A 15,205-nucleotide genomic window follows, 5' to 3' on the forward strand; every position below is an offset into this window, starting at 1 on the left:
CGCGAAGTATTTACTTTCTTTGTCATCAATATATTATGAACCTTTATTTTATATATATATATATATATATATATATATATATTTTAGGGAAAACTTCAAAAAACCCCCTTGTGGTTTTAATTTTTTTCATTTTAGTACCCTGTGGTTTAAAATGTATCAAGTTAGTACCTTGTGGTTTCTCACTTTATCACTTTAGTATCCTGTGGTTTAAAGTGTATCAAGTTAGTACCCTGTGGTTTTGCATTTTATCACTTTAGTACTCTGTGGTTTTGATTTTGTATCAAATTAGTACCCTGTGGTTTTTTAAACTTTAGGGTACTAAAATGATAAAGTGTGAAACCACAGGGTACTAAAGTGATAAGGTACAAAACCACAGGGTACTAATTTGATACACTTTAAACCACAGGGTACTAAAGTGATAAAGTGAGAAACCACAGGGTACTAACTTGATACACTTTAAACCATAGAGTACTAAAATGAAAAAGTGTGAAACCACAAAGGGGGTTTTTGAAGTTTTCCCTATATTTTAATAGAATCTTTAGCAGTCTAGTCATTTAATTACCTTCAAATTTTACTTTAGAGAGAGTTGTAAGTCATGCCATCAGTATGGAGTTGTATCGTAGTGATGTCTTTTCAGTACAATACAATATGGTATGGTGAATACAGCTTAGTGTCGCTTCAAGTACTATGGATGATATTTGACTGGTCGGGCCTTTTGTTTTTAAAAGGGGTAGTAGCAAAGATTAAAGTGTCTTGGCACGGAATCATGTTGAAAACTTACTGATACCGTACGGCGTGTGTCGGACCGTATCGATGTGTACCGATCAAAAAAATTTATATGTGTCGATAAATAATGACATGAAATATTCAAATTTTTTTAGCAACGAAATATGCTAATTATTTATTGGCTAAATTACAGAAAACCTTAAAATAATCCGATTTTTCACTTTCCCCTCCTGAAATTTAAAAACCTACACTTTGCCCCCTTGTAAAATAAAATATGCGCACTTTACCCCCTACCGTTAGGGTTCCGTTGTAAATTTTTTTTTTTGTCGAAAATACCCCTCCGCCCCTCTTCTCTGTTGCGTCGCCTCCCTCCGGCTCGCCGCCTCGCCACTGCCTCGCAGCCTCACCGCCTAGCCGCCTCGTCGACCTCGACTACCTCACCCTCACCCACATTCCCTTCGCCGTCCTCCGTCACCTCGCCTTCGCCCTCGTTGCCCTTGCCTACCTCTCCATCAACACCCGCCTCGGTTTCCTCTAGCCGAAATCGAAAGGCGGCGAGGGTGTGGGAGAAAAAGGAGAGCAGATGGAGAAGGAAATGGAGAAAAATCGCGACCGTTGGAGGTGGAAATCGCGGCCAATCGACGGATGGCTGAGGAAGATGGGGAAGAAGACAACAATGGCAAGGGGCAAAATGGTCATTTTACACACCGTAACCTCCCTATGAACACTTTTCGTTTTACAAGAGGGCAAAGTATAAATTTTTAAATACCAGAAGGAGAAAGTAAAAAATTGAGTTATTACAAGAGAATTTTCTGTAATTTAGCCTTATTTATTATATATTTTTATCAAATTTTTTGAACTTTATTAAGAAAATTATTCACTAATTTTAAGAATAAAGGATTTTGAGTTGTATCATCAACGAGAACGAAAACTATATTATGTCAATATTTTAGTGGTACGATACAGTACGTACCGTGAATAAAGTCCGTGCCGAGAGGCACTGTAGTTCTTGAGTTGTAGTTAGATTTGCATGTTTGAGCAGAATGTTTGAGTAGAACCCATCGACACTTCTATTTTTAAAAAAAAATATTTGCTAAATTTCACTATACTTATGCCATGTTTGAATATCGGAGATTAACTTATTTCGAATCTATTTGGATGTTTGAATATTTGCTAAATAACTCCCTTTTTAGAGAGAGAGAGAGAGAGAGAGAGAGAGAGAGAGAGAGAGAGAGGTGGTTCGAAAGAGAGAGAGGAAAGGGCAAGATATTTTACTCCCACTTTACTCCAAAATTCTTTTCATTTTATCCAAAACTTACATTGGGAGGGGATATAGTTTTTTTGTATTACGTATTCCTACAAAAGCAATCCAAACACCTCCTCTGAAAAGAAATGCGATGTTAATTCAACCACCCGATTTTTTAACAAATACCCTAATTTTACAAGATACCCAAACAGGACCTAAGATTTAGATATATGTTTAAAAAAAAAAAGAAAAACTTCAAATAACCCCTTTGTGATTTCACTTTTTTTCACTTTAGTACCCTATGGTTTAAAGTGTATCAAGTTAGTACCCTGTGGTTTCACACTTTATCACTTTAGTATCATGTGGTTTCGCACTTTATCACTTTAGTACCATATGGTTTAAAAACCATATGATACTAACTTGATACAAAAATAAAACAACAGGATACTAACTTAATACAAAAATAAAACCACAAAATACTAACTTGATATAAAAATAAAACCACAGAGTACTAACTTGATACACTTTAAATCACAGGATACTAAAGTGATAAAATGAGAAACCACAGGATACTAACTTAATAAACTTTAAACCACATAGTACTAAAATGAAAAANAAAAAAAAAAAAAAAAAAAAAAAAAAATCACAACTACCGAAAAATTATAGCCTAATAATTAAGTATTCTCCTAAAATCAGTAGTACAGAGAGAAATATTGTTTGATTCATATTTGTATCAAATTTTTAATGAAAAATTTGAAGTACACTTGTACGATAACAATTACAACATCCCCGTGATTTGAAAAGTAACACTTATTATGCTGTGCCGCTACCATCACAACACACCAAGTCTTGTGATGAACATTCCAAGTTCTAGCAGAGTCCGGATGAAGTGTTTCTAAAAATATTTAAGTTATTGGTGGTATACTACTTTTGTTCATTAGATCAACCGAAGGGGCCTTTGGATCATGCACAACGGTGAGTCGTCCAAATGACGAACCATCGTTGATTTTTTGTCAAATGGGCAAAAAGTTAGATCAAGGGCTAAAAAATTAAAAGCACCAAGCCTTGATGCTTATATAAGTATTCCGGCTCAATTCTAGGTAATGATAACGGCCTCTAAAATTATATAGGATAAACCTGTGATTTAACTCATCTTCACTTTGTCATCATGTGATTTAAAAAGCTTTACTTAGCCCTCCCTCCCTATGATTTAGCTCATTTTCACTATATAAAATTTTTCAATAAAATAAAAATTAAACTACATGAGAGTAAAGTGAAACTTTTTGAATCAAAATGTGGCAAAGTGACGACAAGCTAGAAAATGCGGCGAAGGATTTGATGTTTTCCCAATTATATAAATTAGCTAGAAATAGATCATAGGAAGGAAAAACAATAATAATAATAATAATAATAGGCTAATAGGCATGCTTTATATAGTTCATGAACATGACAAACAGGAAAACAGTGACCAATTCATAAGAGGCTAAAAAGCTCCTAGTCCATATGAGGAGCATAACACCATACCTTCTCCCTAGGGTGAGGACTCTGCAGCAGCAGAGCCCTCTGATTGAATTGCACCGTTTTGGCCTTCTAAAGCGGCTTCTTCGCACTCTGCATTATTCTTTTGCTGATCTTCTTCCTTTTGGCTTTCGGCCAAGTCCTGCATCTGAACATACGAGAACCATCTTTCATTTAAGCACAACACATCCATTTTTGAACTCAAAGACCTACTCTCGTACCATGCGAAATAATAGTTATATTCTAAAAAGCTTAAGTTACTAGAAAACGGTGTTATAGTATTTCATATAACTTGTCGAATGTTTTATGTTCGACAAATTATATTATTACTTGCAGAATGGCTGCTACTCGGGTTAAGCAAATGTTCGGAACAATTAAGCTATTTGAACAAGCATTTGCAGTTCAAACGAACTCTGATAACATAGAACAAGGGAACTGAGTCACGATCAAAAGTTTGTGGGTTAAATTCAAGTTAATCAATTCGCTCGTCTTTTTGCCTCCATATAGTTGTTTAAATGAGGGAGGAGATGAGAATGTGACAGCAAGAAGAGCTATTCTTCTTCTTCATAGCTGTTTCTATTTTTCCTGCAATGGCAATTTTTTTGCCCGATAATTGCTGATGAGTGGTTGTTTAAGGATCAAACTCAGCTTCTGGGCGATTCAGAAGCTAAGTTCAGCATCCTGAACAGCAACAACATCAGAACTTCCATTTGCCAAACTCCTTGCTGCTGCGTCTAAAAGAAGTGATTCGAGCAGCCAAGCCAAATAGGTTGTATGGAACGTAGAAAGCTATAACTAAATTAAGAACTACTGTGTTTTAAATTTCAAGTATAATATACCACATTTATCTACAGATGAACAATTAGGAAAGAAAGTAAACGAGCAAGCAATTACCCCCAAATTCTTTAGACTAGCTGTGACATCCTCTTGTTGCTTTTGGAGAGTTGTCCTCAATTCTTGGAAATCCTAAATAGGAATAAAAATACACATAGAAAAAAAAACCATAGCGCGAGAGAAGTACGACAGAACAAATTTTTTTTACTTACCAATCTCAGTTGCTCCAACTCGGTGTTGAGTGTTTGCTTTAGATCTGTGAGCTCCTGTTTTTAGCATTACAAAAGCAATAAGCAACGCTGAATAGTTACCACAACAATACAGTGGTTCTTAGAAATAAGCTGCTTGCCAAAAGCTAAAACAACAATAGTTGATACGTGGTGGATAAATCCAAGTTTCAGTGGTATATAGGACAATGTAAATCAACAATATGAGATAAGCATATAACGGAACAACAACAAACAAAGCAATAAAAAAGAAAAAGAGAAAGCGGAGGATACAAATATTTTCAGAGACGCAAAGGCAGGCAAGAATAAGGAAGGCTTAGATACACTTTAGTGCATTGGACTTTATCAGAGTTTTCTCTTTATACAATGTACCTTTCACCTATTAAAACTCTAAAATGGACTCTAGATTCACAGCAACCCCCTATAATACATTAGAAGGTTGTAAAAATTTACATGGAAATGAGCATTTTTATTAGCAGTAACTTCTCAAATCCTCATAGGGTTCCTTTGATTGGCAAAATGTAAGGGAAATAGCAATGCATCGATAAGTACTGAGTTTAAAATACATATTTTTTTAAGAATAACATTCTCTTATGACTTTGCTAATAACAATGAACATAAAGATTGAGAATTCAAAGATTTATCTACTTTAACTAAGGAATTTTTCGCTTCTCCGCCAGGGATGTGCTTGTTTAATCAAAATTGGGGAGGGGCGAAGTAGTTTTTGGCCGTAAATGCCCATTTTCGTTGTAAGGTTCATCGTAATTTCACCTTTGATTGAAACTCAAACTCTCCAAAATACCATAATTGACTTTGGACCACCACAGGCCGAAGTCAATTATGGAAAAAAAAGGAGGAAAAAACATATTAAAGAGGTGCTTCAAATTTGAAGACTTGTTGCTCAAACAGTCAGCAACAACCAAATTTTGAAAGAGATGCTTCAAATTATTCTAGCTGTTGACTTAAAAATCTCTAAATGTATAAGAAAGAAAAGAAGATATCATTATGAGTCTATGAAAGAAGAGCAAATGCAAGAATATATGAGCAGGTGTGCTGTTTTAGTGGGTATCTGTTTAGCCCATTCTAAAAAGGATTCAGCAAACTGGGAAACAAAACATTTGGAGCTTCTAGCTGCTACTATCGGAAACAAAAATGAGTTTTTCAACTTCCAAAGCTAAAGCGCAAACAAAAGTTTCTACTTCTGGCTACACTGGAAGATTATCACATAGATTCGGTGTTTGAAAAGACATAAAGTGAAAAAAGGCGCAAAGGTCTTCTGAAGCTTAGGCACGAGGCGCGCGCCTCAAGAAGGTGAGGCGTACTTCTAATAAAAATAAAACACTCTTTACGAGTCTAGTTTAAATTGATGTTTTATATAAAAATTCAAGAATAGCCATACAAAAATAAAATAACCATAAAAGAGAAAAGAAATCACATGCATAAATATTCTCAAACTAAAAAAAAGAAGAAATATATGTTTCAACTTTAAAGTGCTTACTGCCTTGTTGCCATTGCGAAAAAAAGAGAATGACCAAGAGAAAAGGAAAAGAAAAGGTTCAAATTAGAAATTTTTTTTCATCCCTTAACATTTTAAAATGCATTGAAAAAAATCTAAGACTTGAAAACCCAAACTCTAGAACCATTAAACTTAAATATCATAGAGCCTAGGCTAGCACCTCAGAGAGGGCATTGCACCTCAGCTGCCCTAAGGCGATGAGGCCCGCGCCTCGCACCTAGACGTGCGCCTTAGGCACATCTTTTCAAACACTGCATAGATATTAATGAAAAGTTTGCTAGGGATTCTTCGAACAGTACACAAACAAAAAGTTTACAATAGCGCATCCAAAGAGGTATGAACATTTTTTTCCGTTCTCATGTTTTGCATGCATCCCACTTTTTATCTTGTAGCACAGTATAGATACATTCCTCAACATAAACAATTAGAACATGAGAAATTTTCATCGCATCCAAGTGACTTACAGAAAGTTAGTTACACTAGCATGAACACTGTGTAATACCATGAGAAAATCATTGTAGACACAGTAAACCCATAAGGATGAAAAGTGTACGGCACATTGAGGGGGAAAAAAGATCTCCCAAGCTCTTATGCTCTACTTAGGTCCTTTAAAGTGTAGTTCTTCACACTGTACCACGCAGCTCTATCTAGATGATAGTCGACAAAGTACAATAAGCTACTGCATACTAGAATAAATCAAATTTGGTGATTCATGCCACCATAGTTATTTGCCCCAGCATCTGTAGTTTTGTACCAAAACCACTATCGTTTTCATATTATTTTGGTTGTGTGAAATGTAACTTTTGCTTAAGTTCAGTTCTATATTAAACTAAAACTTCACTGGGAACTTGCCTATAGAACTTTTCCATAGGAGAAGCCAAGAAAATAACAACATTGCAACTGACGGATGCTCAAAATCAATTTGCGAAGAAAGTCAACTCTTCTCAACAAAACCATTACCTTTTTACATTTGTTAACTGTTTACATTCTTAATCAAGTTGATATCCAAAGGGAAAAATGCGCCGGGAACTCCTGAACATTAGCGAAATCACAAATAGCCACCCAGACTTTGAAATGTTAAAAATTTTAAAACTTTGTAATTTATTCAATCAACCACTTATATTTGAATTCTAATATAAGTGACAAAGGGCTTGGTGGTTGGTACCCGAGGTCCCAAGTTCGAATCCTAGTTGATTCACATTTCTAGCTAAGTTTATTTCTAAATGAAATAAACGAAGCGGGTAGCGTGCTACCTATCTCTAAAAAATAATAATAATAATAATTTTTTTAACAATCTTCAACCACATGAATTCAAATGACCATAAATACCCTAAGATTATTCAAGCATTGAAAACAAGAGGATCATTTGTGTCGTTTGGCAATCATGTGATGGAAGATCGTCAACAAAATTACCACAATTCATTCCAACATTTTAAACTTCCACCTGACAATCTGCAATTGAGCAAAAGAGTGCTTAATTAAACTTACATCTTTGTATGTCTTAACCTGAGTGTCCAACTTTGATCTCCAGTTCTGCAAATCCTGCAACAATTCCACAAGAATTTCGTCGAACAACCACCTCCAATAACTAAGTCCTAATTTGGGAATGCAGTGTCCAAACACACCATCTTTAATGCTTTAGAGGGCACAAAAACGCCACCAGAGAAGCATCAGACCACCGGAGGAGAACTCTAGAGGTGATTTAGATCTTTCGGAGCTTCTAAAGCATCAAAAATTGGTGTGTTTCTGACAATTTTATGTATTTTAATTCAAAAATAAAAATGGAGTGACAATGTATTCTCAACCTATGCCTAAACATCAGAAAATAACAGTGAAACAGAGCAAATGATGATGAAATAATAAATACCTCCTTCAATCCTCGGAGCCTACCGAGTAATTCCGATTGCGACTCATTCAACTCCTATCCATCACAAAAACATCCCACAAATTAACCAACCAAATCAAAATTTTCTCAAAACAAAGAGAGAGCGAGAGAGATCAAGCAACAAAACCCTAGATCCCTCACTACCCCATAAAACCCAATAAAAAAAAAAAAGAAGAAAAGAAAAAGAATCCACCATACCGCGATCTTTTCTCCCACGGGTTGCAGATCCTCCCTCTTCTGCAGCCACAAATCCACGGCGTTTCCGATCCATTAAAGATGAAAATAAAAGAGGCACAGAGAGAGAGAGAAATAAATAGATCGATCGATGGAGCTTACGGCGGTTGGAGCGGGGGCGAGGGGAGGAGACGATGGAGCTGGGTCGGATTCCGCCATGGACAGGGTCGCTTTCTAGGGTTAGGGTTTTGTGGAAAGGGCGAAGAGAGAGAGAGAGAAAGAGAGAGGAGATTTGAAATGAAACAAAGTTGGGAGAAAATGAGCGCGGAAAAAAACTCTAGAAGATTCGGACACACTCACTCACACACACAATGTTTGAAAATGTGTTGACTTAACTTATTTTTTATTATTTAATTTATATTATTATAAATTAAAGATTAATTTGTATAAAATATTTATGGCCAATTTACATAAAAAATCCACAAGTTTTGAGCTTTTGCAAAACTGGGCCACCTTTTTCAATTTTGCAGATTCGGGCCGGATTTTTTACCGTCGGACAAAAATACCCTTATTCCTTTTCTTTCTCTTTATCTTTTTTTTTCTTCGTTATTTTTTTGTGCCACCGTCGAGGAAGGTAAAGAGCGNAATTTGGTAAAAAAATATTGTTTGTAAACAATAAAAAAAAGTTTACGAAATATAACTAAGGGCAATTTTGGAATAGACTATACTTTATTGTCTAGATTACTAAATTTTATAGACATAACCAAACATACTAACGCTATAAACAATGCAATCCAGTATTACATTTGTAATATACCGAAAATTCGGAAACTAAATATCGAACTTTAGTCAAATTGACCAAAGTGCGAAGATAGTACACTTCGAAAAGTCCGAAGATGTTAAAATGATCAAAAGTGCGTTGTGGGAGGTTTTCGAGAGCTAAAAAATCAAAAATCTGCATTCTGCAAGTTTTGTGCTCTCGAGAACCGGTCCCTGGTGGGAGAGACCGGTCCCCGAATGCGTGAAAATTGAGAAAGCTGACAAATCTGATAAGTCCCAGAAAACCAGCTCTCGGGAACCGGTCCCTGGTGGGAGAGACCGGTCCCCGAATGCGTGAAAATTGAGAAAGCTGACAAATCTGATAAGTCCCAGAAAACCAGCTCTCGGGAACCGGTCCCTCTGGGAGAGACCGGTTGTGTCACACTGTCACGCCCCGAGACCGCTACCAATTTGGTCCGGCCCCGGGCGCGTCGAACAGACGGCGAACGGACAGGACCTCCCCTGTCCGTCCAAGGCTAACCAGCAGATCATGTATAAGAATTTACTTAGGAATCAATTCATAAATACATGATCAAGAAGCACCACCCGTGCAACAAGACGAGAGCAAGATACAAGTATGGAAGTATACCAGTACAAAAAGAGAGAAGATGCTATCTATTGCATTCATTTAACTTAATACATTTGATTACATCTTTTACTTTTTCCAAAATATGAATACAATCGCTCAAACCTCACCCTATACAACATCTACTCTCAAATACAAAAAGGGTGACAGCTAATGCAAAAAGGGAGGTAGCTAATGCGACTAGAGCGCCGGGCCCTTACCACGATCCTCACGCTCGCTGGGGACGCCCGAACTAGAACCTGTAAAAAGTGGGGTGAGAACTAACTTTCTTAGTTCCCAGTGGGTTTGGCCGCCGACTCCGCCGATCTCCCCACTAGGTCCAAGCGGGCACAAGTAGATAATCGATAGATAGATAGATAAGTAAAGCTGTAAAGACATGAAAGTGAAGCTACACTACTATGCCCAATCATAGATACATGAATGCATGTTCAATAGAACGGTAAGCAACTAACCTGTCGTCATGTCAACGGTAAAGCTATGTACTTGTTCGTCAATGTCATTTACTTGCTTCTTAATCTCATGGCTTCCCTGACGGAGCCTACTGCTCACTAGCCATCTCGAAGGTAGGGAGGGTCAACTCGCACTACGAACCGAGACCGTCTGCCGGGGCCTAAATAGGCAACCCTTGGGACCCAAAATAGGCGATCCCACGTGACCAACATCCGGAGCGCACTACTTGTGTGGGGCTTCCATCACAAGATTTAGAAACAGGCCGTGAGCATGATCCAATCCTCGTCTCGAGAATACCCTATCCTCTAGGGTTACAATCATCATATAGTCCATAGGTTCCATATACACTACGACTCACATATGTCACTCGTTCTTTCGCTTATTCACTATCAACTAGATGCCACTCGTTCTTTACAAGTTTCCAATGCAATAGCCAATACATTACTAAACTCTCATTCACACGTATCATCTCATTATAGGGTTCCACATCACATATATAAACCTCAAGCATGCTGAATATAAGTGCCAAGCCCAAATACATTATTCTACCAAAGAACATGCAAGGTATAGGACCAAATCACCATTTATCCCCCTATAATGCAGATGTCAATATATCAATATGCAATTTGATCAATATAGAGCTTAGACATAAAAGGGAGCCCGATTGCTTCGGGATGGACACCACCCACCTCTTGGCGATGCCGCGATGGTAGAAACTCGGCATTGGGGTTCTTGCGCGTCGCCCTAACTCCTCGGGGCGAAGCGAGCCCTCTAGTACCCGATTCGGCGATTTCTCCGCACCCGCTCGTCGGATCGAGAAACCGACTTCGCCGATGCGTTCCGGGACCTAGCAATTAGGTTTGCGACCTAATAGATTAGATCAACACCCTAGATTTCCAAAATCCCCAAATCCGTGCCCTAGAATAGCAACGGGGGAGAAATCCGGGGTGCAAGCTTCGATTGCGAGCTCGAACCTTCTCCCTAGTTCCATNCGGAGCGTCGCCGCTCTTAACCTTCCTCGCCGCCGCACGCGGCCGCCTCGTCCTCGCGGGGCTCCGCAGCGGGCCCGACCGCACTCCGCTGCCGCCGCCACCGGGGGCCCGCTCATCATCCTCGACGCCGCTGCCGCCGCCACCTTCGCCGCCCCCACCTACCCGATCTCGAGCCCCACCTATGCCGAGAAGGTGGGCTGCCGAGGCGGTGCTACACGATGCCGCAGGGAGGAGAAAGAGGAGAAAGAATGAGGAAGAAGAGTAAGAAATAAAAATAGTGTAAATTGAAGGAAGAAGAAGAAAAAAAATAGTGTAAATTTCACCTAAATTGTCACGCCCCGAAAGCGATACCAATTTGGTTCGGCCCGGGCGCGTCGAACAGACGCCGAACGGACAGGACCTCCCCTGTCCGTCCAAGGCTAACCAACAGATCGTGCATAAGAATTTACCCAGGAATCAATTCATAAATACACGATCAATAAGCACCACTAGTGCTATAAACAAGAGCAAGATACAAGTATAGAAACATATACAAGTACATAAGAGAGAAGAGACTATCTATTACATTCATTTGATTTACTACATTTAGATACATCTTTTACATTCTTCCAAAATATAAATACAAGCACTCAACCCTCACCCTATACAACATCTACTCTCAAATACAAAAGGGGTGACGGCTAATGCAAGAAAAGGAGGTAGCTAATGCGACTAGAACGCCGGGCCCTTACCGCGATCCTCACGCTCACCGGGGACGCCCGAACTGGAACCTGTGGTAAAATGGGGGTGAGAACTAACTTCCTTAGTTCCCAGTGGGTTCGGCCGCCGACTCCGCCGATCTCCCCACTAGGTCCAAGCGGGCATAAGTAGACAATCGATAGATAGGTAGATAGATAAGGAAAGCTGTAAATGGCGGAAATGAAGCTACGCTACCATGCCCAATCATAAGTATATGAATGCATGTCCAATGAAATAGGTAAGCAACTAATCTGTTATCATGTCCAAGGGTGAAGCTATTCACTCGTTCATTAACCTCATTTACTTGTTCATTAATCTCATGGCTTACCCGAAGGCTCGCCTACAGCTCACTAGCCATCTCGACACGTAGGGAGAATCAACTCACACTACGGACCCGAGACCGTCTGGCGGGGCCATATAGGCAATCCCTGGCGTGACCAACATCCGGAGCGCACTACTTGTGTGGGGCTTCCATCACAAGATTTAACAGACCGTGAGCATGATCCAATCCTCTAAGCTCGAGGATACCCTGTCCTCTAGAGTCACAATCATCATATAGTCCATAGGTGTCGCATACACTATTAACTAGATTGTCCGTTTGTCCGCTATCGACTAGATGCCACTCGTTCATAGTTTACTATTAACTAGATGCCACTCGTTCATAGTTCATCATTTTCTCTACATCATAGGATTCACAATCTCGACCCAATCCTTATCAATCCAATATATCAATTATCCGATGTACGCTACGATACCATGAAGGAAAAACATAAGGAAAGGCAATGCATACTAATCCTATAATGCAATAATACAAGATGCAAGATCAAATATACTAAGACATAGGAGGGAGCCCGATTGCTTCGGGATGGACACCACCCACCTCTTGGCGATGCCGTGATAGTAGAAAACTCGACGTTGGGGTTCTTGTACGCCGCTTCAACTCCTCGGGGCGAAGCGAGCCCTCGAGTACCCGATTCGGCGATTTCTCCGCACCCGCTCGTCGGATCGAGAAACCGACTTCGCCGACGCGTTCCGGGACCTAGCAATTAGGTTTGCGACCTATTAGATTAGATCAAAACCCTAGATTTACCAAAAACCCAATTCCGTGCCCTAGGATGGCAACGGGGAAGAAATCCGTGGTGCGAGCTTCAATTGCGAGCTCGAACCTTCTCCCTAGTTCCATTAGGTCCCATTCAAACCATAAAAACCCCAAAACCCTAGAAACACCATTAAAGGGTTTAGAGCTTACCCCTACACAAGGTTCCTTCAAGCTTGAGGGAGAGGGAGAGAAGAAGATATCTTCTTCTTCTTCTTCTTCTTAGTCTTCTCTTTCTCTTTCTTCTTCTTTCTCTTCTTCTTCTCCTTCCTCTTCTTCTTCTCCTTCTTCTCTTTCTTTTCTTTTCTTTCCTAGAGAGAGGAGAATAGTGAGAGAGAGAGAGAGGAAGAGAGCAACTGAGGGAGAGAGAGGGGTCCCCAAGCCCTATTAAAGGCCATTTTGCAACTAGCCCCCTCAACTTTTCATCTTTAGAATCAGCCCTCATTGGGCATTTTCGCAGTGAGGGACCGGTCTCCCCGACTTGGGACCGGTCCCCGAAGGCTGCCATTTCGAGCAGAGGGGTTTTCGCGTTCGGGAACCGGTCCTTGCCTGAGAGACCGATCCCCGGGAGACCGGTCCTAGTCCGAGAGATCGGTTCCCGAAAGCTGAGTTTTCGGGACTTAGCCAAATTTCGGCTATTTTCGCTGGGCCAACGTTCGGGAACCGGTCCCTGCCTGCCAGGGACCGGTCTCATCATAGACCTCCGCAGCCCAGCCTGATGGGACCGGTCCCTCCCTGCCAGGGACCGGTCCCCGAGAGCATTTCTGCTCCAGTGCAAGTTTTGCATTGGTGCTCTCGCGGACCTTTCCTTAATGCACTTTATGCACTATAATCACCTTCGCACTTTCCGAAGCTTACGCACTCGACAACTAGTCGATTCTAATCGAAGTCTAATCCTCGAGTTTCGAGAATTCACTTCCTTACATCCTTCCCACCTTAAAAGAGTTTCGTCCTCGAAACGAACTCAATACTACAAAAACTTAATTAGAATTTCAAATTCTAAGCTCATACCTCGATTTAGCCTTCGAATAGGCGATGATGATTCGCCTTCATCTCCTCCTCAAGCTCCCAGGTGGCTTCGCGATCATCATGATTGCTCCACCGGACTCGGACATAAGGAATTTCTCGATTCCTTAGCTTGTGCACTTCACGAGCGGTAATCGCCACCGGAAATTCCTCGTAGCTCAAGTCCTCCTGAAGTTCCGGCGGCTCGTACAACATTGCGTGCTCGGGATCAGGTATGTACTTGCGCAAATTGGAGACGTGGAATACGTTGTGCACATCTGCAAGCTTTGGCGGCAACGCGAGCCGATAAGCCACCGTCCCAATCCGCTCCAAGATCTCGTAGGGGCCAATGTATCGGGGACTTAATTTTCCCCGAACTCCAAATCGTTTTACACCCCTCATAGGCGAGACCTTTAAGAAGACGCGGTCGCCCACCGCAAACTCTAGATCCCGTCGGCGCCTGTCCGCATAGCTCTGTTGTCGAGATTGCGCCGTGAGTAACCGCTTGCGAGCAAGGCGGACCTTTTCTTCCGCTTCCCGCAGCACATCGGGGCCAAATTCCGTGCGCTCGCCCACGTCACTCCAATAAATGGGAGAGCGGCACTTCCGCCCATAAAGAGCTTCGAACGGTGCCATCTCCACACTAGCGTGATAACTGTTGTTGTAGGCGAACTCGACCATTGGCAAATACTTACACCAACCTCCTTTGTAATCGATGACACACACTCGCAACATATTCTCCAGAGTCTGAATGGTTCTTTCAGTTTGTCCGTCTGTCTGGGGATGAAATGCAGTACTGAAATTGAGCCGCGTGCCAAGGGCCTCCTGCAGGCTTTTCCAGAAATGTGAGGTAAACTTGGGGTCTCTATCCGACACAATCGACTTTGGTACCCCGTGTAACCTCACTACTTCGTCGAGATATACCTGTGCCAACTTATCTCCCGCCCAGGTGGTGTGGACCGGCAAAAAATGCGCTGACTTCGTCAAGCGATCCACAATCACCCAGATTGCGTCATGGCCCCCCGTTGAGCGAGGTAAGCCAACGATGAAGTCCATAGATATGTCCTCCCATTTTCAGACGGGAATAGGTAGGCTTTGAAGCTTTCCCGCTGGAAACCGGCGCTCCACCTTTACTTGCTGACAAGTCAAACACTTCGTCACGAAGCGCCCAATATCAGCTTTCATCCCCGGCCACCATAGAGTGCTTTCAACTCATGATACATCTTGGTGCCGCCTGGGTGATCCGCGTATGGAGACCGGTGGGCTTCCTGCAAGATCAGCTAGGGAAGCTCTTCATTCTCGGGCATGCACCATCGGTTTCGAAACCGAAGCGCGCCACCGGCGTCCACACTAAAATTGCCATCTCGTCCTTCCTCGATATTGCGCCGCACTC

The 15,205-nt window shown here is 41.1% G+C and overlaps 1 protein-coding gene across 1 annotated transcript; it reads right to left on the reverse strand.

Moving 5' to 3' along the window:
- Positions 3,358-8,419, reverse strand: LOC109719048. Its single transcript, XM_020245553.1, has 7 exons — positions 8,289-8,419; positions 8,151-8,189; positions 7,935-7,988; positions 7,556-7,609; positions 4,537-4,590; positions 4,385-4,456; positions 3,358-3,638 (listed from the first exon to the last, which is right to left on the reverse strand). Exons 1-7 carry the CDS (start codon positions 8,343-8,345, stop codon positions 3,504-3,506), a joined length of 465 nt encoding a protein of 154 aa, XP_020101142.1. The 5' UTR covers positions 8,346-8,419; the 3' UTR covers positions 3,358-3,503.

This window comes from Ananas comosus, linkage group 13, assembly GCF_001540865.1.
Source record: "Ananas comosus cultivar F153 linkage group 13, ASM154086v1, whole genome shotgun sequence".
Classification (NCBI taxonomy): domain Eukaryota; kingdom Viridiplantae; phylum Streptophyta; class Magnoliopsida; order Poales; family Bromeliaceae; genus Ananas; species Ananas comosus.

Bases quoted from the DNA above. Each gene is read 5' to 3' on its own strand.
- LOC109719048 (XM_020245553.1), bottom strand. From the start codon at position 8,345: ATGGCGGAATCCGACCCAGCTCCATCGTCTCCTCCCCTCGCCCCCGCT. The intron at 7,610-7,934 runs GTATTTATTATT...GAATTGTTGCAG, and splicing joins GGCTCCGAGGATTGAAGGAG to GATTTGCAGAACTGGAGATC. The intron at 4,457-4,536 runs GTAAGTAAAAAA...ATTCCTATTTAG, and splicing joins AGTTGGAGCAACTGAGATTG to GATTTCCAAGAATTGAGGAC.